This window comes from Macrobrachium nipponense, chromosome 21 (assembly GCF_015104395.2).
Source record: "Macrobrachium nipponense isolate FS-2020 chromosome 21, ASM1510439v2, whole genome shotgun sequence".
NCBI lineage: Eukaryota > Metazoa > Arthropoda > Malacostraca > Decapoda > Palaemonidae > Macrobrachium > Macrobrachium nipponense.
This window is the reverse complement of record NC_087212.1, coordinates 77597251-77621468: the sequence shown is the minus strand read 5'-3', so window position 1 is coordinate 77621468 and position 24218 is coordinate 77597251. Positions and strand designations below refer to the sequence as shown.

The window sequence follows — 24218 nt, the reverse complement described above, 5'->3', positions numbered from 1 at the left end:
GGAATCCAATGGGTGCTCGTGTGCTAATGGGCACTCTGCTCCCACAGGGCACTTGGGAGCCACAGGGTGCCTGTTTCCCACTGGGTGCTTGGATACTATGTACTGTGTTTTCAGGTGCCACTAGACTCTTGGCTCCAAGTGGTCACTTGGATCCACTATGAGTTTCAATCAGAACTCTTATTACTGTGGGACTGCTTAGGAGCTATGTTTACTGAAAACACCTGGGCATCTGTGCTGTCCCAATTACTGCAACTTGGTTTGGGACTATGTTTCCATTCCCTGTATCGCTTACAAAGAAATGGAAAACTTTATCTACATTCAAAGACCTTTTCAATGGGCTAGAAGCACCCAGGAAGTGCCAGCAATACTCAAGACTTGAACCAGAATCTGAACCACTGGACGACAATGTGTGCATATCCATTTGGACACCTTTCCAGTGGTTGTCAAACAAGTCTTGGGAGCTCGGAACATGGGCGCTCATAACTGGCAGTGCACTAAAACTATGAGAAATGCCTTTTCAACAGCTGATAAATCAGAAAAATGCCAGCGGCACCACTAGTCTACAAAGGATCCCGAAAGAACCTCTTGCCCATACGTATTGGGATCTTTAACTTGTTCACACTGGAATCCGTAACATAAAATGTTAGGGCAAGCACACTTTATTAACTCCTTTTCAATGGTTGTCAGTTGAAACCTGCTGACAACAGGTTCGACTGAGGGGTAACTATACGAAGGCAAACCCCTATGGACCCCATAGACTGACAGTATGCCTCTTCCCAGGTTTAGGGGAGTCTGCAAGGACTGGGTTAGGATATCAGATAAGGCTGGATAGCTACATCCTCCGCTACACATCCAGTAAGATGCCTTTCCAGTGGCTGTCTATTGACACCTGGGACTGGCAACAACTGGCAACAGGTTTGGCTGACAGGGCGATTACTTGTGTGTAACCCCTCAAACTCCTTCGGACTTTAATTTTGTCTCGTCCCAGGTGCAGGGGAGTCTGGCAGGACCATCTGTCTGGGAGAATCATAGGATGAATAGCCACCTCCTCCACTGCACAACAATTAACTATCACAGGGTTAATATTGCTAACCCCTACACAAACTGGCAACGGTACAGGAAGGAAGCAAAGGAACCAGGTGCAGGCACAAGTGGATAAAAAAAAGGGGCTAGTAGGAAGAGAGAAAAACACAAGGAGCTGGCACCAAGTGTTATCACCAGGAGTCGCAGAAACAGAATGAGTATTACTTGCAGAGGCATTCCTAACCCTCTTGTTAGGGGTGATACTGGTGTCATCTACACAAAATGTTGGTGTCACTTTTGTGAAATTTGAATCTAAACTGCTGCAAATAAATGAAACCGATAGCTACATAATTACTTGGTAAGTTATATAAAACCTGCAAGATACATATCACACCAGTTCCACCAGAGAAGCTCTCTTCAACATTATAGGAAAAACTGGTAATTCCCCCAACAAATTATTCCAACATATTTACAAAAAAGAAGAAACATCAATGCTCCTACACAATTACTTCTCTCAGACTGATTACTGGAAATGCCACACTACTGAACCTGTCTTATCACATCAACCTTAAAATTAATCCTTGTAACTCTTAAGGTTGGGCTAACAACTCGGAGACAGACAGAATTGGAAAAACTGAGATAATCAATAAGCCACATGTTTGACCTAGTGGAGATTCCAACACCAAACCATCAGTTTAAATACAGCAACACCTCAAACTTAATAGACAACTTGAGGGTCTGCCACTTCTGTTAAGTAATAAAACCTGCAAGTAATGAAGACTAACATTTAACCTACACAACAGGGTACACCAGGACTCTCATAGATTACAAGAAAGTACAATTCCATAAACCGTAAGTACGACTCTACCCTAATGAACCTGTATCATCCCATCATCCTTGGAAATGACCCCTGCAACTCTTCAGGTTTCCCTAACAAATCTGAACTGGTATCCAAGGACATGTAACCCCTCAATATCCAGATTGTCATTATCTGGAACTTGACATTAGGTATACAACGCCTGGATCAGGGACCAAGGCCCAGTTGATATAGGATAGTATACAAATTTCAGCAATTTTGAAAAAAACTGCTCTCCGACGGTTGGCAATGTTGCTCAGCCTCAGGTAAATGTTAGTAACATTGATTACACTTATAAACAGACTGAAAAAGGGTTTTAGAGGGTGGGGGATGACTTGAGAAGTTTCCAATGTAGGGGGTGGGCTGGATGACTGGGCACCATAGGAGAGGAGGGGCAGTAAGGCTGTGTAGAGGAACTCACTTAGAGAAGGGGTTGTTTGGAAGATGGGTGGAGCTGGAGAGCAGTTATGCTGGCTGAGACAGGGTGGGGATGCTTGATGATAGCAGACTGACGTCTGACTTGCTAGAGCTTTAGAGCTTTTATTTTTTTGTATGCTTACAATTTTTCAATTTATCTTTTGCTATTGTCATTTACATTTTCACTGCATTTCCTCAGTTTTATTTTTACAACCCAAAAATTAAATGCAATCATGTGTGCACATAACCCAAACAATAAATGCAATAATGTGCGCACACTATTTAAGTACACACATGCTCATTCGCTGGCATCGGTGAACTAGCTTGAGATTCTTTTGTTTCGTGTTGTTATACTTATGATTTTCCACATTTTATTAAAGGATATGTACAGGAACAAAGCAAAAACAAGAAGAGAGAGAAAGAGAGAGTGAAAAAGTGAAAACTGAGGTGTCGCTTTTGTTCAAGTTTATACACTAACACAGACACACAGCTTCACTTTTACAGTGGACCCCCCGTATTCGCGTTCTCCGGATTCGCAGACTCACACATTCGCGGATTTCTCTCGGGAACGTTTCCCTGCATTATTTGCGGAAAATTCGCGCATTCGCGGTATTTTTCTATGAGAAATATCCACAAATTCCGGGTTTTTGTTATCAATTTCATCATAAAATGCACTTTTTATAATAAAACTATTAAAAAAACCAAGTATGAAAATTTTTAGTGGTTTTTCTTAAGTTTTAACTAACAAAATAGGCTGTTTTTAGCATTTTTATAGGGGTTCCAAACATTCGCGGATTCTAACTATTCGCGGGGGAGGGGGGGGGTCTGGTACGCATCCCCCGCGAATACGGGGGGACCACTGTATTTACATTTTATGCTATAGTCATTTACGTACATATTTAGTGTAACTTCTCATTTTTCATTGTTGCATCCCAGAACATAACAAAATCATTTGTGAAGGGTACTCTCTAGAACTTGTTTTGTTTTGTGTTGTTACACTTATAATTTTTCACATTTTATTAACCATTAATGGAAGGATCCCCTCTTATGAGGAGCAATAACAGGTTTTGGCTAGCGGACAGATCCACTTATGGTTAGCATCAATACTATGCACCATCGATTTGAAGGAATCGGGTGGGAGTTTCCTTTACTTCTATCCCCTAATCAGGTGGGAATTTCCTTTACTTCTATCCCCTAATCTGGTGGGAGTTTCCTTTACTTCTATCCCCTAATCGGGTGGGAGTTTCCTTTACTTCTATAGCCCCTAAGTTCACTAATGGCCAGACAACTTTTAGACTGACTAAAATCAAGAAGCAGGTGGCTCATGAGCTATTGTGACCTTGACTTCAAAGGAGCAAGCACTGCCTCCTCCCACACCCCTCTCTCACATAATGTCTTGCTCATAGATATGTATACCCAGGGGTTGCTGTTGGTTTTAGTTCTTATCTTTTATGATATGTCAGTTATAATTGTAATTTTGCAAGAAATGTATAATCCAAAAAATGTTACTGCATCTTTGATCTCAGTTCATTTATGTATATATTTTGCAACAAATATTACTCTAAATTTGTTATTGATTTTAGTTCTTATCTATTTTGATATTGTATGAGCTGTAATTGTTCCTCCATCTTAAAAACCCTTGGGTTTTCTAAGTAGTAAACAAGAAAAGGCTTCAGTTTTGGACCACCAGTTACATTCCCAAAAGCATAACAGTTAGCCTGTCCTTCATTGGCTTATGCCCTAGCAGCGACTTTTAATCTTGGGTGATAGATCCTGTTTGGCATTTTGTAAATAAACACTTGTTGGAGAACAAAACCTTTGCCTTTACATACTGATTGACTTCTTTGACATACTTCTTGGCAGCATCTTTCCCAGAGCTAGCAGTTTCATATGCCTCACATTACTGTGTAGGTTAATTCCCTTCTTGAATTTCTCAAACCACTTATGACTGGCTACCTGTATCAGCACTCATTTCAGGTGGTTTTCATGAGACCAGAAAGTAACTGTTTTATGTCTTCACATAAGATGGCCTCAGAAACATTGTCACTGGCATTGCTTTTCATTTACAGAAATTAACAACAATTTCTTAATATATTCAATTGCCCAAAACCTTTGTTTTGTAACAGGGTTCACTCCCTTACCAACATCAGTTGCTTTTGTCACTTCATACATTTTATCATAGCAGAAAATGTTTGCTTGGCCACCCCATACTACTTTGCCATATCAACTACTTGGGCACAACAGGCAGTACTTGATATTGGCATAACGATAACCAAAGATTGGCGATAAGAGCGCTGATCCCCAGGTATCAGTGCCGATAACCAGAGATCAGCACATATCTGCGCCGAAAATCCAGTTATCGTCATCACTAGGCAAGTGCCGTAAAACTGGATCGCTGATACCCAGGGACTGCCTGTACATTCATGTCTTCCAATCAGAGTATTTCCATTTTAATTGCCATAGATTTTCTCTCCCTTTGCTGTGCTAACATCTCTGACCATTTAAGGTGTCATGGTGACTTAAGTACAGTAAAATTACTTTGCACGAGAATAAAAAAAATGACTTTACACTAGAATAACAAAGAAACAATTACTTTGCACTTAAAAACACACACACAAACAAAGGAGATGGTTTAGCAGAGACGTGCATTATGCAAGACTCATTAATGGACTGAACTCTGCCTTTGTTTCAGCTGGGAACCGCACACATGGCATGCCTAATTCCATACACGTTTTAGCCAGTCTTCTTTGTCCATCCCCTAAACTGACCACAAGTCCATCCTTAAACTGATCACAAGTCCATGAACAGAGTAAAGTTTTTCTCTGGCAAAAAAAAAGCTTTACCTAAGTATGCATGTTGTATTGTAATTTGAATATTCATTTAACTATGTTTATGTATACATATTTACAATTGAGAGAGAGAGAGAGAGAGAGAGAGAGAGAGAGAGAGAGAGAGAGAGAGAGAGAGAGAGAGAGAGAGAGAGAGAGAGAGAGAGAGAGAGAGAGAGAGAGAGAGAGAGACTTAAAGGAAATTTCTCTTGAAATGCAATATCTATAGTGTAAATGGATACAAAGTGTTATTAATTCGGCTCCATCAAAATTAAATTTTTGGAAAGAAGAAATTTAATACGGTTTTTATGGTGACACTCAAACTTGCAAATCCTGAGAATAATCATTAATCTGACATCCCTTCCATTCAAAATATGTCCCTTCACTTGCAAATTTTAAAAATTCCTTTTTTTTTTTAGTTGAAAAAGAGGAATTAGCAATACATACTGTAATACCACACTATGAAGCATTGGGGAAACTATTGAACATCAATACCAACCAATAAGTGGCCAAATCATTAAGGTCCAAAATTAAACAGTACACATCAAAACATAAAATAGCTCAACAAAACACACAACCACAAACAGAAGTACAAAATTATACTTGCTTGAACACATACTATATTCAAATATAATAAGTATGGAAAATAAATATGGAGCAACTACTATGATAACATCAAGAGATGAAAAGCAAAGCTGGCTCTTCAACTCTGAAACCATCTCACACCAATTTCTGATCCAACACCATGCTAACATCAAGGTCACTCAGCAAAAAACCCTACTAATCAGTGTCAGACTGATAATTTTATTGCATAAATAACAGTTACATATTATTAGCTGCAATCAGTCAACTCAAGAAACACAGAAAATAAGTTTAGCACTGCATTATCAGCGACATGACACTGCTTAGCAGGAATTACTGATGACAACGATGACTAGAGCACCTACCCAACTCATGTAGGGATGGGAAGTGTGGAGCTAGAACTATTCAAAAAGAAAAACGTTTGTTAGTGTCTTGAAAGTGCACATCAGTTGTAAATGTAGTGTCACCTGAAACTCATTCCTAATAATATGGAAGCTTTTTGTAATGTCTATACACCTGTGCATCTAAAAAACACATTGCCTCTTGGAGGACATTTCCTCATCAAGTTGTTAAAAAGAAGCACTGTCAGCACCAGCCCCTATTTTAAAATACGTAATCTCATGCTTATCCTTTACATATATAAAAAATATAAATTTCAGACTGCAAAAGTTGTAAATATCAAAGAAATGTAGGCAGGCATACTGGTAAGTAAAAATGGTGATTAATCTAAAAAAAAAATCCAAATAAACAAACAGTACTGAAGAAACCACAATAAGTGAAGACAATATTAGTGGCATTTCTTAAAAATGCTAATAATTTCTTTCATTTTGGGGTTGTATACATATTAATGAATTTCTTTTTTTAAAGCTTCACAGGCTTGTGGATACTTAGTATATGATGCCTAATACAGTAATTCAATGTATACACTTTATCATAACATTCCACATTGTAAAAATATTAATGCAATCACAAACACTTTATTCTAAACCCCTTGCCCTAAATCACAAGTAGTCTTTCATAAAAATGTTTACATATTTTGAAAGATGGGAGAAGAGCACTTGGAATCTTCAAGCTGTAACAAGGACAGGCACACAAAATTAGAAACTTGTTGCGATCTCAATAGCTCTGCCTGCCTCATATACAGACATAATACAAGTACAGGCAGTCCCCGGTTATCAGTGGACTCGGTTATTGGTGATCCAGTTTTATGCCGCTTGTTTTGTGCCATAAAATCGGCAATTTATGGTACCATAACATATCTAACCAGAGGTGTCATAATGGTGCTTATGGCACCAATAACCGGTTATCAGCGCCATTATGGTGCCATAAATTGCAGTTTGGGTTAATGGCGTTTTCACTTATCAGCAACCGCCCCCTCCCCGGGGAACAGAACACCCGCCAATAAGCGGGAACTGCCTGTTCTGTATAGCTGTTTAGCTAAGTTAAATGACAAAGGCAGCATGATGCTTCCACGTACAACTTCATAAAGCATATTTTTGTTTTACAGAGTTACCTAACAAACTGTCACCACTATACTTCAATCAGCTTTAATTATTGGTATAGTAGTGAAAAGTAAAGAAAATCTTGGATTGATAAACAAAAAAATGTTCAGCATCTCTTTGGCACTGCTTGCAGTCTTAATTTTCATCACATACTTTGCTCTCTCACCACTTGGCTATCAAATATTCACATCTTTCATTCTCCTTTCTTTATCCCATTTATGATTAATCCTTTGGGACAGACAGCTCTGAGAGCCAAGGAATTTAAGCGAGTGAGCTGATCACACCCCTACTTCCATCCTTAGGTGGAAAGCATTTTTAACTGTTACACTTTTAAGACAATGTGAAAAAAATTACTGTAGATACAAGAAAAAGGAACAAAATACAAAGCAGCCAACCAAGGTACCTCAGGATGAGCTGACCCATGCTCTGTACACCATCTATGGCATATTCAATGAAATACTGGCACTGAAATGCTTTCTTGGACCTAGTGTATAGGTTTTGTCCCTTTTACTAGACATATACAGCCAAAGAATTTGTCCTCTGGCTAACCTCTCATTAATTTCAAGCTTGTGTTCAGTAAAAATTCCACTAACCCATTTTTCATTTTGGTTTTGGTTGACACCATAATATAGTTTGATGAATTTTTGTTAGCAACTGCTACTACACTTTACTTGGGTAATTAACTTGTTACTATTAAGCATATAAGACTCATGGAAGCTCTTCAACTTTATACCTTATACCAGCTTCAAGTTCTCATTTAAGAATAATCCTTCAGGTGAGCCCTATTAGTCTCAAAATGCAGTAGTTTCATTAAAATATCTTAGAGTAAAGACAAATCAAATGCCTTGTAGAACAATATTGCTAAAAGATATCTTCTTGCTCTAATAGGTTGTCTTACCTTATGAGTTTGGCTTGCTATTAACCCTAGGCAAAGAAATCTTAATAATTTAATGGAAGCTTCAAGCTGCAATTTTAGGCAACTAATATGGATTACAATTTATGCTACAGTATGCTCTCTATCTTTAGATTTTTGCCCTTGAGAACTCCAAGATCAGAATGGGGACTTCACTAAGGGATACCCTCTTAGTAATGCTGTAACTTTCTTTGTTTTAAATTTTTTTGGGATGTAATTTTTAGAATTTGCATCACTTTCCCCCACTCTATGTATTGGAAGTGGCTACATAAAAAGATATACCGGCACCCCGGTTATCGGTGATCCGGTTTTACGGAGCTTGTCTAACGCCATAAAATCTGTGATTTATGGTGCCATAAGGAAAAGGGTTCTTATGGAGTGCCATAAACCGTCGAGTTTCGGTTAATGGCGGTTTTTGCTTATCGGCACACCTCCGGGGATGGAACCCCCGCCAATAACTGGGGACTGCCTGTAACATACTAACCTTAGCTGCACATCCTCATCCTCCTATTCTTCCACTATCCCATACTGTCATGAGGAATGGAGAAGGCATTTGGGAAAGGTAGCTAAAATTCAACATGCATGATCCATTTTGTGTAAGTGCTGATCAACTCCTAATTTGCCTTTTGACTCAATGGGGTTTGTGCTATTCATAATTATGCTTTTCTAGCATTCTTAGTTCATTAGTAAATGATGGTCATCCTCTGTTCTATCTTCTTAGGTTTCTAATACAATTCAAATACAGGCGGCCCGCAGTTAACGGCGCAATTGCTTAGCGGCGAATCGGTTTTACGGCTGTCGTCAAAAATAATAATAAAAAAAAAGAGGTAGTATTTTAAGGTATTTTTACGGCACAATTTTCAGTTAACAGCGCCGCTAGCGCCATTATGTCTAACAAGTATATACATTTGTAGAAATACCGTTAAGACCATAAAGGTTATGCAAATGATATTAAAAAATTTTATTGAGAGTTATCACATAGGTATTAGGGTAAACTATATGCCTCTGACGCTGTTCTATGGCTAAAATATTGGGTTAAATAAGTACAAATTTAGCTATGGATGCGTCGATTTATATTTGTTCATGCTTTTATGTTTAAAATGTGTATGAAAATGTATTATGTATAGGGTATTTTTATTTCTGCACATAAATATGAAACAAAGGCAGCTTTTGAAACTGCCCTCCAGTTACCAAAGAGACGTTTTTTCACGTTCATTCTTGTGAGCCGCCGCCTGCTGCTCTTCCGAAAATATAGAGTTAAGAAAAGTGCAAATTTGGCGATCGATGTGTCGATTTTATAAATGTTCATGCTTTGTTGTTTAAAATGTGTATGAAAATATATTACGTATAGGGTATTTTTATTTTATACATAAATATGATACAAATCAAGGCAGCTTTTGTAAATCCCCTCCACATTATCAGAGGATGTTTTTTCATGTTCGTTCTTGTCTGCCCCCATTCCGAAAAATGCATTTAAAAGACTTCAAGAGGTTATATTTTATTAATTTCCTAGTTAATTATAACTCATTTTGTTAATGAAACTTCAGCTTTTTGTTATAAGTTTTCACGCTTTTATGTTTGAAATTTGTATGAAAAATGTATTACAGGGTATTTTTTTTTTGTACATAAATATGATACACTGGCAGTAAGCAAGTCCATTTGAAGTCTTTGTAACAGCCCTTCACATGATGAAGACAATAGCTTGTTCAGTCGCACCCGAATAATAATATTTTAATTTATATCATTGAATCAAGTTTTTTAAAACAAATTATAATTACAATTGTTGCATAAATTGATTTTAAAAGACAAAACTTGCGTATACATTAGATTTTGCAACACTGCAATTTGCTTTGCTTTCTATGGGATAGAAGTACAAAATATAACTCTGCAACTCGGTCAATTTTTTGCTTTGTTACGCGAGCAAAACATTGAGGTACGACTGTATGAGCTCGAGATGCCGCTGCTACGTAGAAGGCATATTGACAAAAAAGGGATTTTTATGTAGGAGAAATCTATTTCTGGGCGAGGAAGCCATGTCGCCCAGTGAAATGTGTCAGCTTTAGCACTATTTCTAGTAAAATATTGCTATAATACCAGAGAACTGCTAAATTGGACATGTCAGAAGCCTCTGACTCACTCACCTATATAAAAGGTGTCGGTATAAAATTACGGGAGCGACACGGCTGAGCCCAGAAATTAAGATAAGCACAGAAGAAAAAGTAAATATGCATCTTTTCCATAAATCTTGTAAAAAGTTATACATTACTTCACTGGATCCAATAATATAGTATGTATTCTCATAATATTGTATTATAAAATACTACGGTAAATTTAAGCCAGTATTCCGCGGAGCGGCCAATGGTTTCGATTGGAAATCAGCTGATGGTGAATACGAGTTTGTTTCGCCATATTTGACACAATTCTGAGTGAATTTTCTTGCTTCTAGTTAGCCATTGCTTCTAGTTAGCCATTGACTTATATGAAACAAGGTTATTTTTCCTTATACAACGTGTTTTCAGGAGGAAATATTACTTGAATATGTCCTGTTTTTTTTCGCTAACAGATTATGTTGGCGGCATGTTTATTGAGTAAAACAATATGTGATTCCGTTCGCAATTTTCCTTTATATCATCATGATACGAACTTTACATTATTTATCGGCGTGAAACCAACAATAAAATGTGTTCTTTCAAGCACAGTAGTTTTGATTAAAATGATTTTATCTCATTTTATCTTCGGTTGTGTTTGATGGCATACGTTTACTGGAGTTTTATCCTTGTTGCCGATGCACGATAATGGCCATTAGCAGCTTGAACAGTTTTCTCAGCTTCAGCTATAACTAGGTTTAAATTTAACAGTATATTTCCCTATTGATCTTTGATCTATATTGATCTTTGAACTATAACGAATAAAGTTATTACATTAAGATACCTCAGTCCTATTATACATAACGTCATTTATAAGAACTACGGTAATAGTGTACTATAGTATGATGATTGAAATACAAGCCAAATGGATGTTGTTATCCAATTCAGTTGTACTAAGAAAAAAAAAGTTGATTCTCATTCAGTTGTTCATGGCTGTACACGTTTACGAAACGAGTATAACGTTAAAACCATACTTTCATCATTCTCTTTTGCTGTTTTTGAACTTAGGTAACTAGAAGATGGGATAAAGTTAGGCTATTGTAATTTGGTCTCTCATAAAATCGGATTATTGTAAGATGAATTATGGTAACTTGAACACTACAGCTACCTGTACACTGTATAAAACCTTATTATATCTTTCCATACTCTAGACACCCAAAGGATTAAAGCTAGGCTTTTTTTTCACTTTACAGTATTTATAATACTATAATGTACTATACAGTGCCACTGTACAGTAAATTCTATAGTACTATACGTACTGCATAAATATAATTTCATTTATTGCGCCATTTGACTGGTCTAGGGCGTTGTTAACTGAGCTAGTATTCCAAAAGAAGGTGTGCGGCAGCCGTAGACTTTAAAATCACTTAGCATCGGCAGCAAAGAACGGAACCCCTGCCACTAACCGAGGGCCGCCTGTATATTAAATAATGTACTTCTAGCTGATTATATACCGTAGACGTCAAGGAGGCAATTAGGTATTCTGCTTCTGATATCTTAGGTTGCTCTAACCTCTTGATTAAGCTACATTCTTAAGCCTTGATTTGATTATGAGGTTTAAGCCCTGGGGTCCAGCACTGGAACCTATCAGTTGTTCAGTATATCTTTTTTTATTTAGATTATTTTTATGGCACCAAGGACCTTTAAGTTTTTTCTTTATCAGAGAATAAAAACAATAAACAAATGCACAAATAAATATATCTATATTTCATAAAAATCCTGGCATTTAATAGATATTCACTGAGGTTATTTACATCTACACTGTTATTTAACATTTAATATATTGTATTCTTACCATGCAAAGGGTATTTCCTGCTTAAATGGTCAGTGTATACAAAACTACCACTAAAATGCATTAAACCAACAGGGGCCTACCACAGCAGGAACACACTGGGTCACTGGCTCCTTCCAAAATAAAAATTTGGGTTAATCTAGTAGTAAAGGTATGCCCAATCCTGAGGCGAGTTATACAGATTTTAAACCATCCGTTCAGGATATAGTCTGATCACAAAAATCTTATTTCTTCTTGAATCTTATATTTGTTCTTATTTAGTTGTGGTGATGACCATAATTAATGTCATGTACGTATTTGTGATATAAATTTTAATGATCCTTCTTGTAACAAAATACAAGAACTTTTTAATGAAAAACTTTTCTTGTGCCCAAGTTCTGAAGCACTGACTATGGCTGTTGCTTTAGCAGTAAAACATAAATCAAATAAAGCGGTCTAACACCATATGACTCCCCATCACATACTACTGCCCATTCTATTTCACCTGGAGATTTTGATCAGTCAGTCAGTGCAAATTTTCTTTTCACTTTATGTTCTTTGTCATGTTATTAACATTTATTTCTTTATTTCTTCTTCAGACTGATCTCTTTTTCTCCAAATTTTAGTGCATGGGCTTTCTTTTGGAATAAACCAGGGAGGGATAATCTGATGATCTACATCCAATATTTCTTTAGTACTGTATTTACTATACGTATTATTTATTCCTTCAAGATCTTAAAGGGTGCAATCCCTTTTAAGCCTTTACATCACAAGGTGTTCTGCAACCCAGCTCTTGAAACCAAATTTGTTAGATACTGAGCTACAAAGATGGACATCAACACTCTTAGAGAAAATGTTCACAGTTAAGTTAGTTAAGTAATCCATCATCATTTACTTTTACTTAATTCAAACTGGGATTAGTGTCCTTAGTAGCTCACTGAAATATTAAGCCTTCTGACCATCCTTCTCTGGAAAGTACCCACAGTGATTTCTTGCCTTGTGACTGAGAACTTGGAGGAAAGGTGAGTCATAACTATTTACAGCAATACATACATAGTTTAGGCAAATCTTGATCTTAAATTTGGAAGGAACATTTAAGAGGTCTTATATAGGGGAAGGAGGAGAAGTTGTATAGCAGGAAGTCTAGTGGTGGAAAGAGGCAGAGTCTCCCCAAGGATGCTCTGGCTCCTTTTCATCTGTCAGCAGTTTTAGAAACATATCCTCTAATGGATCATTGGTGTTTCCAAAGCTGGTTCACCTATGTAGCTTTAGCTGGTGGGTTGGGCTTCTGTACTTCTAAAGTTGAACTGCCTCATGGCTAGCAATGACCCAAGTTCAACAGCCATTACCTTTGATGCTGAGTAAATTGTCAACTACTTTTCCATCTACTTATTACGCAGATTTGGATTTAAGCACTTAAATGAAAATGCTGACAAGATTTACCATAAAATTTCATCTTTTATCTGGTGTTTGAGGAAACTGGGCTTTCCTATGTGCAGATGAGAGATATTCCACCTTTTCAAGTACAAATGTACTGTCTCTGTAGTAATCATGTATGAGTTTTTGACTGAATATATAAACCCTATGGGATTTGTTACATATCAGCAGAGAGCTTCCTCTATGTGGTTCCATGCCATGGTAGGCATGAAGTTCTTTAAGAATTGTTTTGGTTCAGTATTCAATTGTTGCTCATGAATGTGATGTTTGTATTTGGGTATTTTGTGTATTTTCACACTTCTGTAAAAGTAACTTTTGCTGTCAATATGTATCAAAAAAGGAATTCAAAGATAATCTGGAGAAAATATCCACCAGGATGGTCAACCAACGGAACAATTCTGCTGCTCTATGTAGTTAGAATAACTACAAAAGGTCCACATGCTACCCAGTAATAGGCCCAGAGCTAAAGTCAGCAATGAGAACTAAAGAATAAATGTGTTGCCGCTGTCAAAATACTGCCACCAGCAAAACTTATTTACTGGCATTGAAGACCCTGATACAAGAGGCCAATCTGGAGGGATATCTAACAGTGGCATCGTGAGGGTTGCTGGAGCCCAGGGGAAAATCTTTTATGGCTCCCCCAAAGAGGGGGGTGGGAAGGACTATTTTTATTTGAGTGTGCTAGTCTTGGCAGGAAATTTTTGCCCTTGTTATTCTAGATATATTGTGTTGATAACAAAACATTCTTATTTGCATAATAATATTCTGGAATGATAGAACACAAATCGAATTTGCAAACTGAAATAGTTTATTTTACATACAATACATACACTGTAATTAATTAATCATTACCCCTCATAAATAAATTCCAAAATGTTGATTATAAAGTAAACGATCACAGTAACCAGTAACTCTTAATAACCAAAGACAAATGGCAAATTAAATAAATTTGACTAAAGAAGGAGTTAAACATTAGGGAATGCAGGGGGCTAAGAAAATTACGAAAATGTACAATTTGTTGCCAGCATAGAAGTTAATACTAGAAAAAAAGAATAGATTTTGTGGTAAAGACTATAAACCTTAATATTCTTTGCAGTGTTTAACATGTGTCAAAATAATGAAAACAAAAAGATTAAAGTGGTGGATGCTTAGGTTAAATCATATGCAAGAAAATAAAACAGTATAAAGGTATTAGAATGTAAAGACAATTAGACAGATATTGATTATTGATAACAGAAAACCTAAACAAAGAAAAGGATTGACAATTAACTGTAGGACATTAAGTATTGATACTTGTTACAATGCCTTTACAGTTTTATATTTTTAGTTTTTACAGCCGCAAATTTGTCTATCAAATCGTCAAAATTTATTTTGTTTGCGCTCTCTTGCTCTACACTTAATAGAGTTAAAGCTGACAATCTCTCTTGCCCCATAGATGTTCACAAATGCGACAAGATAAGTTTCAACTTACTAAATGATCAGTCACAACTAGCAATTGATACTGCTATGGTCGGCAGTATCTGAAGAGCAACTCAATAGTTTGGGAAAACAATTTCTTCCCCATATTGTACAATGAAACAAAGTAATTCCTGTGGGTCAGTGATCAGAGCATCTCATGTTTTAAGCAGCATTCTGCAATCTATAATTTTACTGAACACTTCCAAGCCATTGGTTGCAGGTAGCGACTCCTTAATATCCAAAAGAACTGAGGGATTATTTATATAGCCCTTAGAAAAATTTGTCTTTCTTTTTTTAATTCTATTACAATGTACTAAGTCTTAACAGTACTGTATGTATATACAGGAAATCAAATTAACTCACTTTTTCTTTTGTTATGTTTATACATGTATATATTCATGGAAAATTATGGAGACTTTGTTTAAGCAGTATATGTATCATGATTATTCTAGCCTGAGCATGCTGAGATGATGGAATACCAGGTGCTGATGTGCTCACGCAAAACTTACTCTTGTAATTGCCGCTTAAGACAAACTAGCAATCACTTCCTAGTCTAGTACTAGTAAAATTGATTTAGTCTACCTCTGGGGCCTCAGCTCTGTGGCTACTGTCTGTGCCAACTTTTTCATACCTTGGTTCTCACGGCATGTATAAAATTGTGAAACTGTGTAGACAACTTGACTGTTGTGACTGACATCTTTCTCATTCAAGAACAAAAAAAGTTGTAGAAATTAAAATTTCTTCCTATATTTTCATTGCAAAAGACAAATAAATAAAATACTTTGTGAATTGATAATAACATCAGCCTCAGCTTTATGAAAATGCAGAAATAATAATTGTAGTCTGCAGTTCGTTATGCACAAAAAGAAATGCTCATGAAAGAAAACGTAACACTAGATTGATGGGGGTAATAATCCAACATCTTTGCACTGACTCACAGTCAGTGAACCACTTATTTTATAAATACATAATTAAACTTGATAGTATAGTAATTAATACAATAACAACATTTATATATAATGAACATTACAGGAAGTCTATCTTCATTAAATATAAAATACGTACTGAAAACTCATAAAAAGTTAAAGATTCTAAGTTATTGGTTTCATCACCCCATTTCCCCCAAAATAGATGTCTTCCCATCTTCAATTTGGCGCCCCTCAATGCTGTGCCTGGGGACATATGTCCCCCCCAGCCCTACTTCATGATGCCTCTGATATCTAGTTTACTATATAATGTTAATAAGAGTGTAAAGTTCCACATTACGTTTCCAAACAAAATTAGAACTAAGATGAAACACATAATATGAACAAGTTCAAGATATCTCATTACTGCCAAGATCTCATGAATGTGGTACCACTTTCTATGAGCTTTATGTAGCTTACTGTAAAAGTGCTAAACATTCTTTGCAGCATTCCCAGAGTGATGTTGGAAATGCAAAGATATCCAAGTTGTGTCATTTCAAGAACTGCCTTCCTGTCCAAGCTAAATTACTAATATGTGGTCCTTTAAAATCCTGGTACCATGTGTAAAGCTTTATCACTTCACTTCCAGGCCATGCGCAGGTCAACCTATGGCTGAGGTACTGTCTACCGACAAGTGAAGAAGAGACTCAAACAGTCAATGAACCAGGACATCAACAATTGCCTTAACAGTTGTTACAAAGACTAATTTTGTACTAGTACACATGTATATTCTGGCTGCAGAGCTTTTCCTAGATTTAGATGACACCAGGGTAGATGAGTCTACTGGCTTAGAAACACTACAACCTGTGATGATGATGTACTGGGATATGCAGAAAAAGTTGCTGTCAGGAATGAGGACATCAGTGACTGGCTTAAGTCAACGTATGATCACCTTATTGTCAGTAGTACATGTATGCTACAGGCAGAGGATAAGGCGGATACTAATGGGATACCTACACCTTCAAAGAAGTGTCAGAGCTAAGGTTTCATAAGGATAAAACTCTTAGACTACCTCATCTCCATGAAGCATTAAGAACTGAAAAATCTTGCCACGGTTGCCCTTAGCCTATCCCATCCCAAGCACATTCTCCACAAGTTGTTATGCCTTACACAGGTTTTGGATATGCACTACAATTAGATGTAAGAGTACGGTGGCAATACTAAGCACCAATTCCATTACTTGTGGAGTACTACTACTTTATCATTTATGGCATCATTACTTATCAATGAAAAATCATTTTCAAACATTCATTTCCCATTTGTATTTCCATTTCCTACTGCATTTTACTAAAAATTAAACCTATATATTTAACAATCCTGTAGTAAGATAAGCAGTACACACTACTTAAAAGTCAAGGCCAAATGTTACCTAGCGAAAAAGTGTAATACAGTATTATTGCATACAGTACATAATGCAATAACTGATTGATACACTAGAATTCTTTACCCATAACAAGGAACTAACAATATGTATTAGGATTCTAAAATGTTGAGTTCACTGTAGCTTTGCATGTGCATCAGCACACCATGTAGTATGATAAAAACACCTGTTATAAGGTCAAAATACATGACAAGTGTTGGTTTTTAAAACTTCTGATAATGTATATGAGAAACCCCGGTGAGTTAACAAATAAAGTACTAAACTGGTCTGCATGATACAAGTAGTTCTATGGCTGTTTTTGCACAGACCAAGACCATTTCCCTGCAAAAAAGACACTACTATTTCCACACGACCAACAACATTTCCTTTGCAGTATTACTGAAGGGTAAAGCAAAAAAAAAAAAAAAAAAAAAAGTAATACTGTAATGTATCTTTTTCACGCTTAAAACATATCTGAAAAATATTCTTAGGTAACTAGCTATCATTTACCTGTAGTGGTTTATCCATCTGTCATGATTAAACAAGGCCAGCTCTTTCACACTCCACAAAATGAGTTTAGATCAGGTACTATGGTCAAGGTTCTACATCAGATGAAATGTCACACATCCATCACCTTGAACCTCTAATGGAATCCATTGGCTGATAATTAGCCATTATTTTGTATTTTGGCAACATCTTTACAAATCAATCTCAGTACATATCTGGACTTAATAGGTCTTAAAAAATGACCGACACACTATCCCAAAAAAACCACTGTTTCGGAACTCATGGTAAAGACTTAAAAAAATTAAAAGCATGTGTTGTACAGCTTTAATAAATCAATAACCTCATCAAAATGGTTCTAGTACATTAAAGTCTAAGAAAAAGCAAAGTACAATAGTAGAGTAAGACAAAGCTTTACCATTGGCTAACGTTTGGTAGATCTTCATTTATCAAATGGTAATTCATCACTACATAAACTGGCCTCTATTTAACTCTACTTATAAAATGAGGATCAAAGTCAATGTACTATATGGAATACCCCTTCCAGTAAGCCAACTTAATGGTGGGTAAAAATGCATTAAAATGTTTACAAATCAAATCTGTCCTTTCCATAAAAATGTTCAGCTTTGTATTTTAGGACCTGATGATACATTTTAACATGAACTTAAATGTAAATTGGGCAATATTATTATTGGTCCCTAGGGAACAACATTGCAGAGAAACACAATTATTTGGAAATTGCATATAACAAAACTTTCCTTTGTTTGTGCTTTTATGAAAGAGTATCTTTCAAGGTTATTTTTAACCCAAAAAACTATTGTTTTAGGCATAATTTACCTGTCACCCCTTTCTAAATCTCTTTTTAATATATAAATACATATTGTTCTAAAACTGTCTTTACCATTATCATAAATATAGTGAGCAATTCATATAAAAAGTAACTGCAATTCAATTCTTTTTCATAACTAAATTATGATAAAATACATAAGACAAGGCTGATGGGTACTTTGCCAAAAATTAATGCTTCAGAATGCACCATTCATTTGAAACAATGAAAAAAATATCACACTTACTGTCAAATGAGGCGAAGAGCTCAGGCATGTCATCCATACTGACCATACTCTTGAGACCAAACTTGGGACCATCTTTGTACTGTGCTCTTTTCTGTGCCTGTTGATTTGCTGTAATAGGCACACCAGTTGGATGAGACATTACTTGTGGTGAGGTCTGATGTGTTAAGGAACTTGGAGGTGTTTGTTGTGAGGAGACAGACAGAGGTTGCTGGTTTCCAGGCCTTCGAGCAAAATCTAAAGAGGGCCGCCTGAAAATGGGGAACTGATGAATTACTATGGTAGATTTAATAAGAAAGTTAGCTGGAAAATGAATTATTTTGATATATGCACTTAAAGGTACCATCAACTCCATTGAAAACAACTAACTTTTACTAAATAAAAATATAAAAATATTGCGAAATTTTATGAATTAATCATGTAGGTTTTTTGTAAGTAACTTTTAAACATTACATATTTATAAATACTGACAAATTAAAAAAAGCTAGAAAAAATTATCTTAAAAACCACCACTCACTCGAAGCCTTTTCTAGAGGAACAACAAATTTACACTTGAAAGTATTCTTTAAGTCCTTATATTTGTCATATCTCACCTGCAATAACAGCACAGTAACCACAATCATTTAATTAAAGCGATGCACACATTATTTTATATTTCTAAGCAGTAAAAAAAAAACTCAGATTTAAAAAGCTCAGTGGCTTTCCATGAATGCAAAATGCCATCCATAGTGCAACAGGTATGTTCCATTATGTATTTAATAAGTATGTGAAGAAATTTGGTAAAGAAAACAATAACCATACTATTTCTTTAGTAATATGGGTTACCTTATTCCTTTCACAATGCACAAATTAAATAGTTCAATATTTCTTTCAACAAAATACCCCTCTGTCATATACTTGAGTCACCTTATACCTATTCAGTTGATGTATCAATAACAATTGACAAGCCATTCAGGAAACACATGGTCATGCCATTATCCTATGTTTTCCTTCAGAAGTAAAAATCACTTGTGTGCCTTTTAAGTTGAGATTTAGGTACTAATTCAGACACAATTATGATCTCTGATAACCTCATTCTTTCTTCCCCAGCATGTTACCTAAAGCCCACCAACCCTACTGTCTTATAGCTACATACTACTACTCCTTCACCAAAATATATTTCTGATGTTGTTACCAAACTCCTTTACAAAAACAAAAGTAATTCAAAATAACATCCCATCTCTCAGGAGAATTTCAGTATTTCAGTCAATTTCACAATGCCTGTCTCCAATCTTTTAACCTCTCCATTTTCCTTTGTGGTGTAAGGACCCAGCCACTTTAAAGGTCTAGCTCTTAAAGCTGATCTGTTCACATCATACTGCCAAACCACCAATGACCCCTTTTTCATACCTAAAATAACAGTCAAGGAAGCCTTCCTGGTAGACATAGGACCATCTTTTACTTTAACGGTGAGAATTACTTCAGCAAACTTCCAGATTCATATATCCTTTTCAACAAATCTCAATATGTAAAATCCATGTTATTCTAACGTAGCCACAATAATTCTGTCATTACCCTTTCATCATTGCAATATCCAAATTACAACCAAAACATGAATCATCATGGTAGGAAAATGAGGTATCATGAATGAATTTCATAAGACAGGTGTCAATCAAACACTGTGGTAACTTTCAAATTAAACTTTAGGAAAGCCTGTATACTTGCCTAATGGGATCCTTTAATCTCTTTACTCCTTCCCAATCTCTCTGATGAACAAAATCAATTATATATCACCTTTCACATAATCACAATTAGATTATCATTTTTACAAAGCTAAAACGGACTGGCAGTTTAATTTCTTAATCTAGCCTATGATGAAAAAATAAGCAGGCCTTAATGTGAGGAAGAAAAGATACTCCTCTTTATAAGAAGGTTTTAGAAATTAATCATTAGACTGAATGGAAAACTAAAGCTCGTTTATAAACAGACAGAAGGTTATTCACGATCCTTGAAGTTAGTGGGATATGATGAAAGTCATACCACTTAGAGTAACTTTAGGACTCAATCAGCTCAGTAAATGAGTAAAAATTACTTCTTAAAATTACCTCTAGTGCCTTGAGGAACGGTAGGAAAAGCTGTTTATTAGAAAGCTTTTTGATTTCATCTCACAAAAACAGGGAGAAATACCAACATGGAAAAATTCCAAGCATGAAGAGATAGGCCAACAAGAAACCACAATGACAGAAATTAAAATTGTACTTCAACACTAGTTTGAAGCGGTGTCCTAAGCAAATATTCAGAGATGCCAAATATTACAAAGAATTGGATGGGACATTAGAAAAAGGAAGTGATCTTGAAGGCAATGAACTAGATGATCAGAATTTCCCTAATCAGATGCAACAGAGAGAAATAAATTAATATATTTTCATATTAAAATTGTTTCATATAAGTACTTATCAAGCAATTACGCAGCTATAGTTTCTAACTTGTACGGCAGCCTTTTTTTTTTTTTTTTTTTAAATCACAGTAGTGCTTCAATTGTTATGTGTACATAGGTGACTAGCCCCGCCCACCATTGGGAATCGTATATCGGGAACATCTTAGCAGATAACCTCACTGTGTTTGTGCCCTTATATCCATGAGAGGGGAGAGGGCAGGCTCCGATTCTGTAATTACTTGTTATGTACCATATATACTCAAGTATCATGCAACTTTTGAAGACCTAATTTTGGAGCTAATTTTAAGGGGGTCACATCATACTTTGAGATATAAAATTCGAGTATGTAATAATCACATTAGTATCATATGATAAAATACAAACGTAATGGACATGCATCTTTTCCAAGGATCTTTTAAAAAGTTGTGCTTTACTTCACTGCATCCAATAATATTACTATATGTATTTACTTATTACTATTTGTTTGTATTATAAAATCAATGTTTTAGTTTGGAAATCTAGCGATTGTGAGCTAAGTTTGTTTTCCTGTATTGAACTCAAATCAGAGCGACTTTCTTGCTTCTGGTTAGAGCAAATGAATCTCAAGATAGTCTTTATATGGGAAAAGGTTATTTTACTCTATACAAAGTGTTCCCAAGGCAAAATACGTATCGTTTGTGAACGAAATTTATTCTTTTTTTCGTTAGTAGATGGCGCTGAGCTGAGGGCATGTTGATTCCATAAACAAAAATCAACAGATTCCGTTTGATATTTTCACTTGACCTCATCAGAATACTACATGCTTTACATATTTGTCTTTTATTGGAGTGAAAACAGTAAAATGTGTTCTTTCATGCCCAATAGTTTTGATTAAAACACGTTTCTCTCAAATTTTGTTTATGGTAGAGTTTGATGGTACTATACTGAAGTTTGTGAGTTTCATCCATGTTGCTGTGCACGATAATAGTCGTTAGCAGATCAACATTCTTTCCTCAGTATATGCCCTTCCTGATCTTTTCTCCATAGCAAGTAAGGATGTAGTAATGTAAAAATATATCAGTCCTATTTTCCTTAACGTCATTTGTAACATAACTATGATAATTTTTCACTATCATGCGATGGTTGAAATGCAAGCAAAAAGGATTCAGATGTTCATAGCAAATTAGCTGTTTCAGGCTATATGCATTTTCAAAAGTATAATATTACTAACGATACTTTTAGCATTCTCTTTTACTTTTTAAACTTAACTAGAAGATGGGATGGATAAAGAGATGGAGGAAAATGGGCTAGCCTAACTAAATAATGCAATATATGAAGAGGAGGAAAATTGAGGTTAGCCTATTATTATTTGGCCTTTTAAACTCAACTCGCATGATACGCGAGATAAGTGATAAAATAATTTTTTAAGGGTGAAAATTTGGGGGTCGCATGATACATATGATCGCGTGCTACACGAGTATAAACGGTATACAGTGGACACCCCTTATTCAGGGGGGATGTGTACCAGACGCCACCGCAAATAGCTAGAATCCATAAATACAGTGGTACCTCGAGATACGAAAGGCTCAACTTACGAAAAACTCGAGATACAAAAGCTAACACCAAAAACTTAACGGCTCTACATACGAAAAGTTTTCAAGATACGAAAGGTTTCTGTAAAGTCCGAGATTCGCCCGAACCACCGATAACAATTTTGAAACTCGCGCGCCGCCAACTGAGTAGACTCGCCACCATCCTCCTGCTCTCCCATTGGTTCCTGATGCTAGTCACTGCCATGAGATCCTTCTCTCCTATTGGTCAGCATCCCTCCCATGAAGCATCTACGTAGCGGCGTGCTTCTTCGGCCACTGCACGGCATCATCTGTATCATACGCACGCGGTATTCGTTCGGTCTAACGATTTCGTTTATTAGCGTAAATTCGTTAGTGATTTCGTTGCAGTATACGTACTTTATCATGTTGTGTGAAAACTTTACTCTACTTATACATAAATTATGTACAGTATAACGTAGTCATGGGTCCGAAGAAAGTTGAAATTCACGGAAAGAAGCGAATGCTATCTTTGGAGACAAAGATGGAGATTATCAAGAAGTATGAAGCTGGTATGCAATTGAGTGTGATCGCCAAGGAATACAGCCGAAATCCGTCGACAATAGGCACCATCTTTAAGCAGAAGGATGTCATCAAAGCAGCTACACCTTCCAAGGGCATCACTATTTTGTCCAGCAAGAGGACCCACGTGCACAATGAGATGGAACGGCTGCTTCTTGTCTGGATAAAAGACAAAGAAATCGCTGGTGATACGATAACGGAGACGGCAATCTGCCACAAGGCCAGTGCTATTTTCGGCGATTTGATTGCCCAGGCTGAAGACGACAGAGGAGAAGGGACATCAACGCCAACACCAGAGTTCAAGGCTTCGCATGGGTGGTTCGAGAAATTCCGTAAATGGACTGGTATCCATTTGGTGGTGCGGTATGGGGAGGCTGCCAGCTCGGACACGAAAGCGGCCAAAGCCTTTAAAAAGACGTTCGACAAGATGATGACCAAGTTACGCTCGCACTTTGTTCAAACGCCAGTGGGGATTGCAAGGTGAAGCCCCTACTGGTGTATCATGCCGAGACTCCTCGAGCCTTCAAGGCCCACAAAGTGTTGAAGGAGAAGCTTCCAGTGATGAGGAGGGCTAATGCGAAAGCCTGGGTAACGAGGCTTTTGTTCACGGAGTGGGTAAATCTGTGTTTCGGCCCGACAGTGAAGAAATTCTTGGAAGAGAAGCACCTCCCTCTGAAATGTTTGCTGGTGTTGGACAATGCCCCTCCCCACCCTCCTGGCCTCGAGGAAGATATCCTAGCGGAGTATTCCTTCATCAAGATTCTTTATTTTCCGCCTAACACCACCCCTCTCCTCCAGCCCATGGACCAGCAAGTGATATCGAACTTTAAGAAGATGTATACGAAACATCTTTTCAAG

The 24218-nt window shown here is 36.5% G+C and overlaps 1 protein-coding gene across 14 annotated transcripts in view; it reads right to left on the bottom strand.

The window, feature by feature from the left end:
* The window catches only part of LOC135198187 (oxidation resistance protein 1-like), a 1642352-nt gene that overhangs the window by 160135 nt on the left and 1457999 nt on the right, over positions 1-24218 (bottom strand). For all 14 annotated transcript variants that reach the window (XM_064225746.1, XM_064225738.1, XM_064225737.1 and 11 more), the window contains one exon: positions 18837-19084. In XM_064225746.1, the coding sequence (XP_064081816.1) occupies positions 18837-19084 (248 nt within the window). The remainder of the gene's footprint in view (positions 1-18836; positions 19085-24218) is intronic.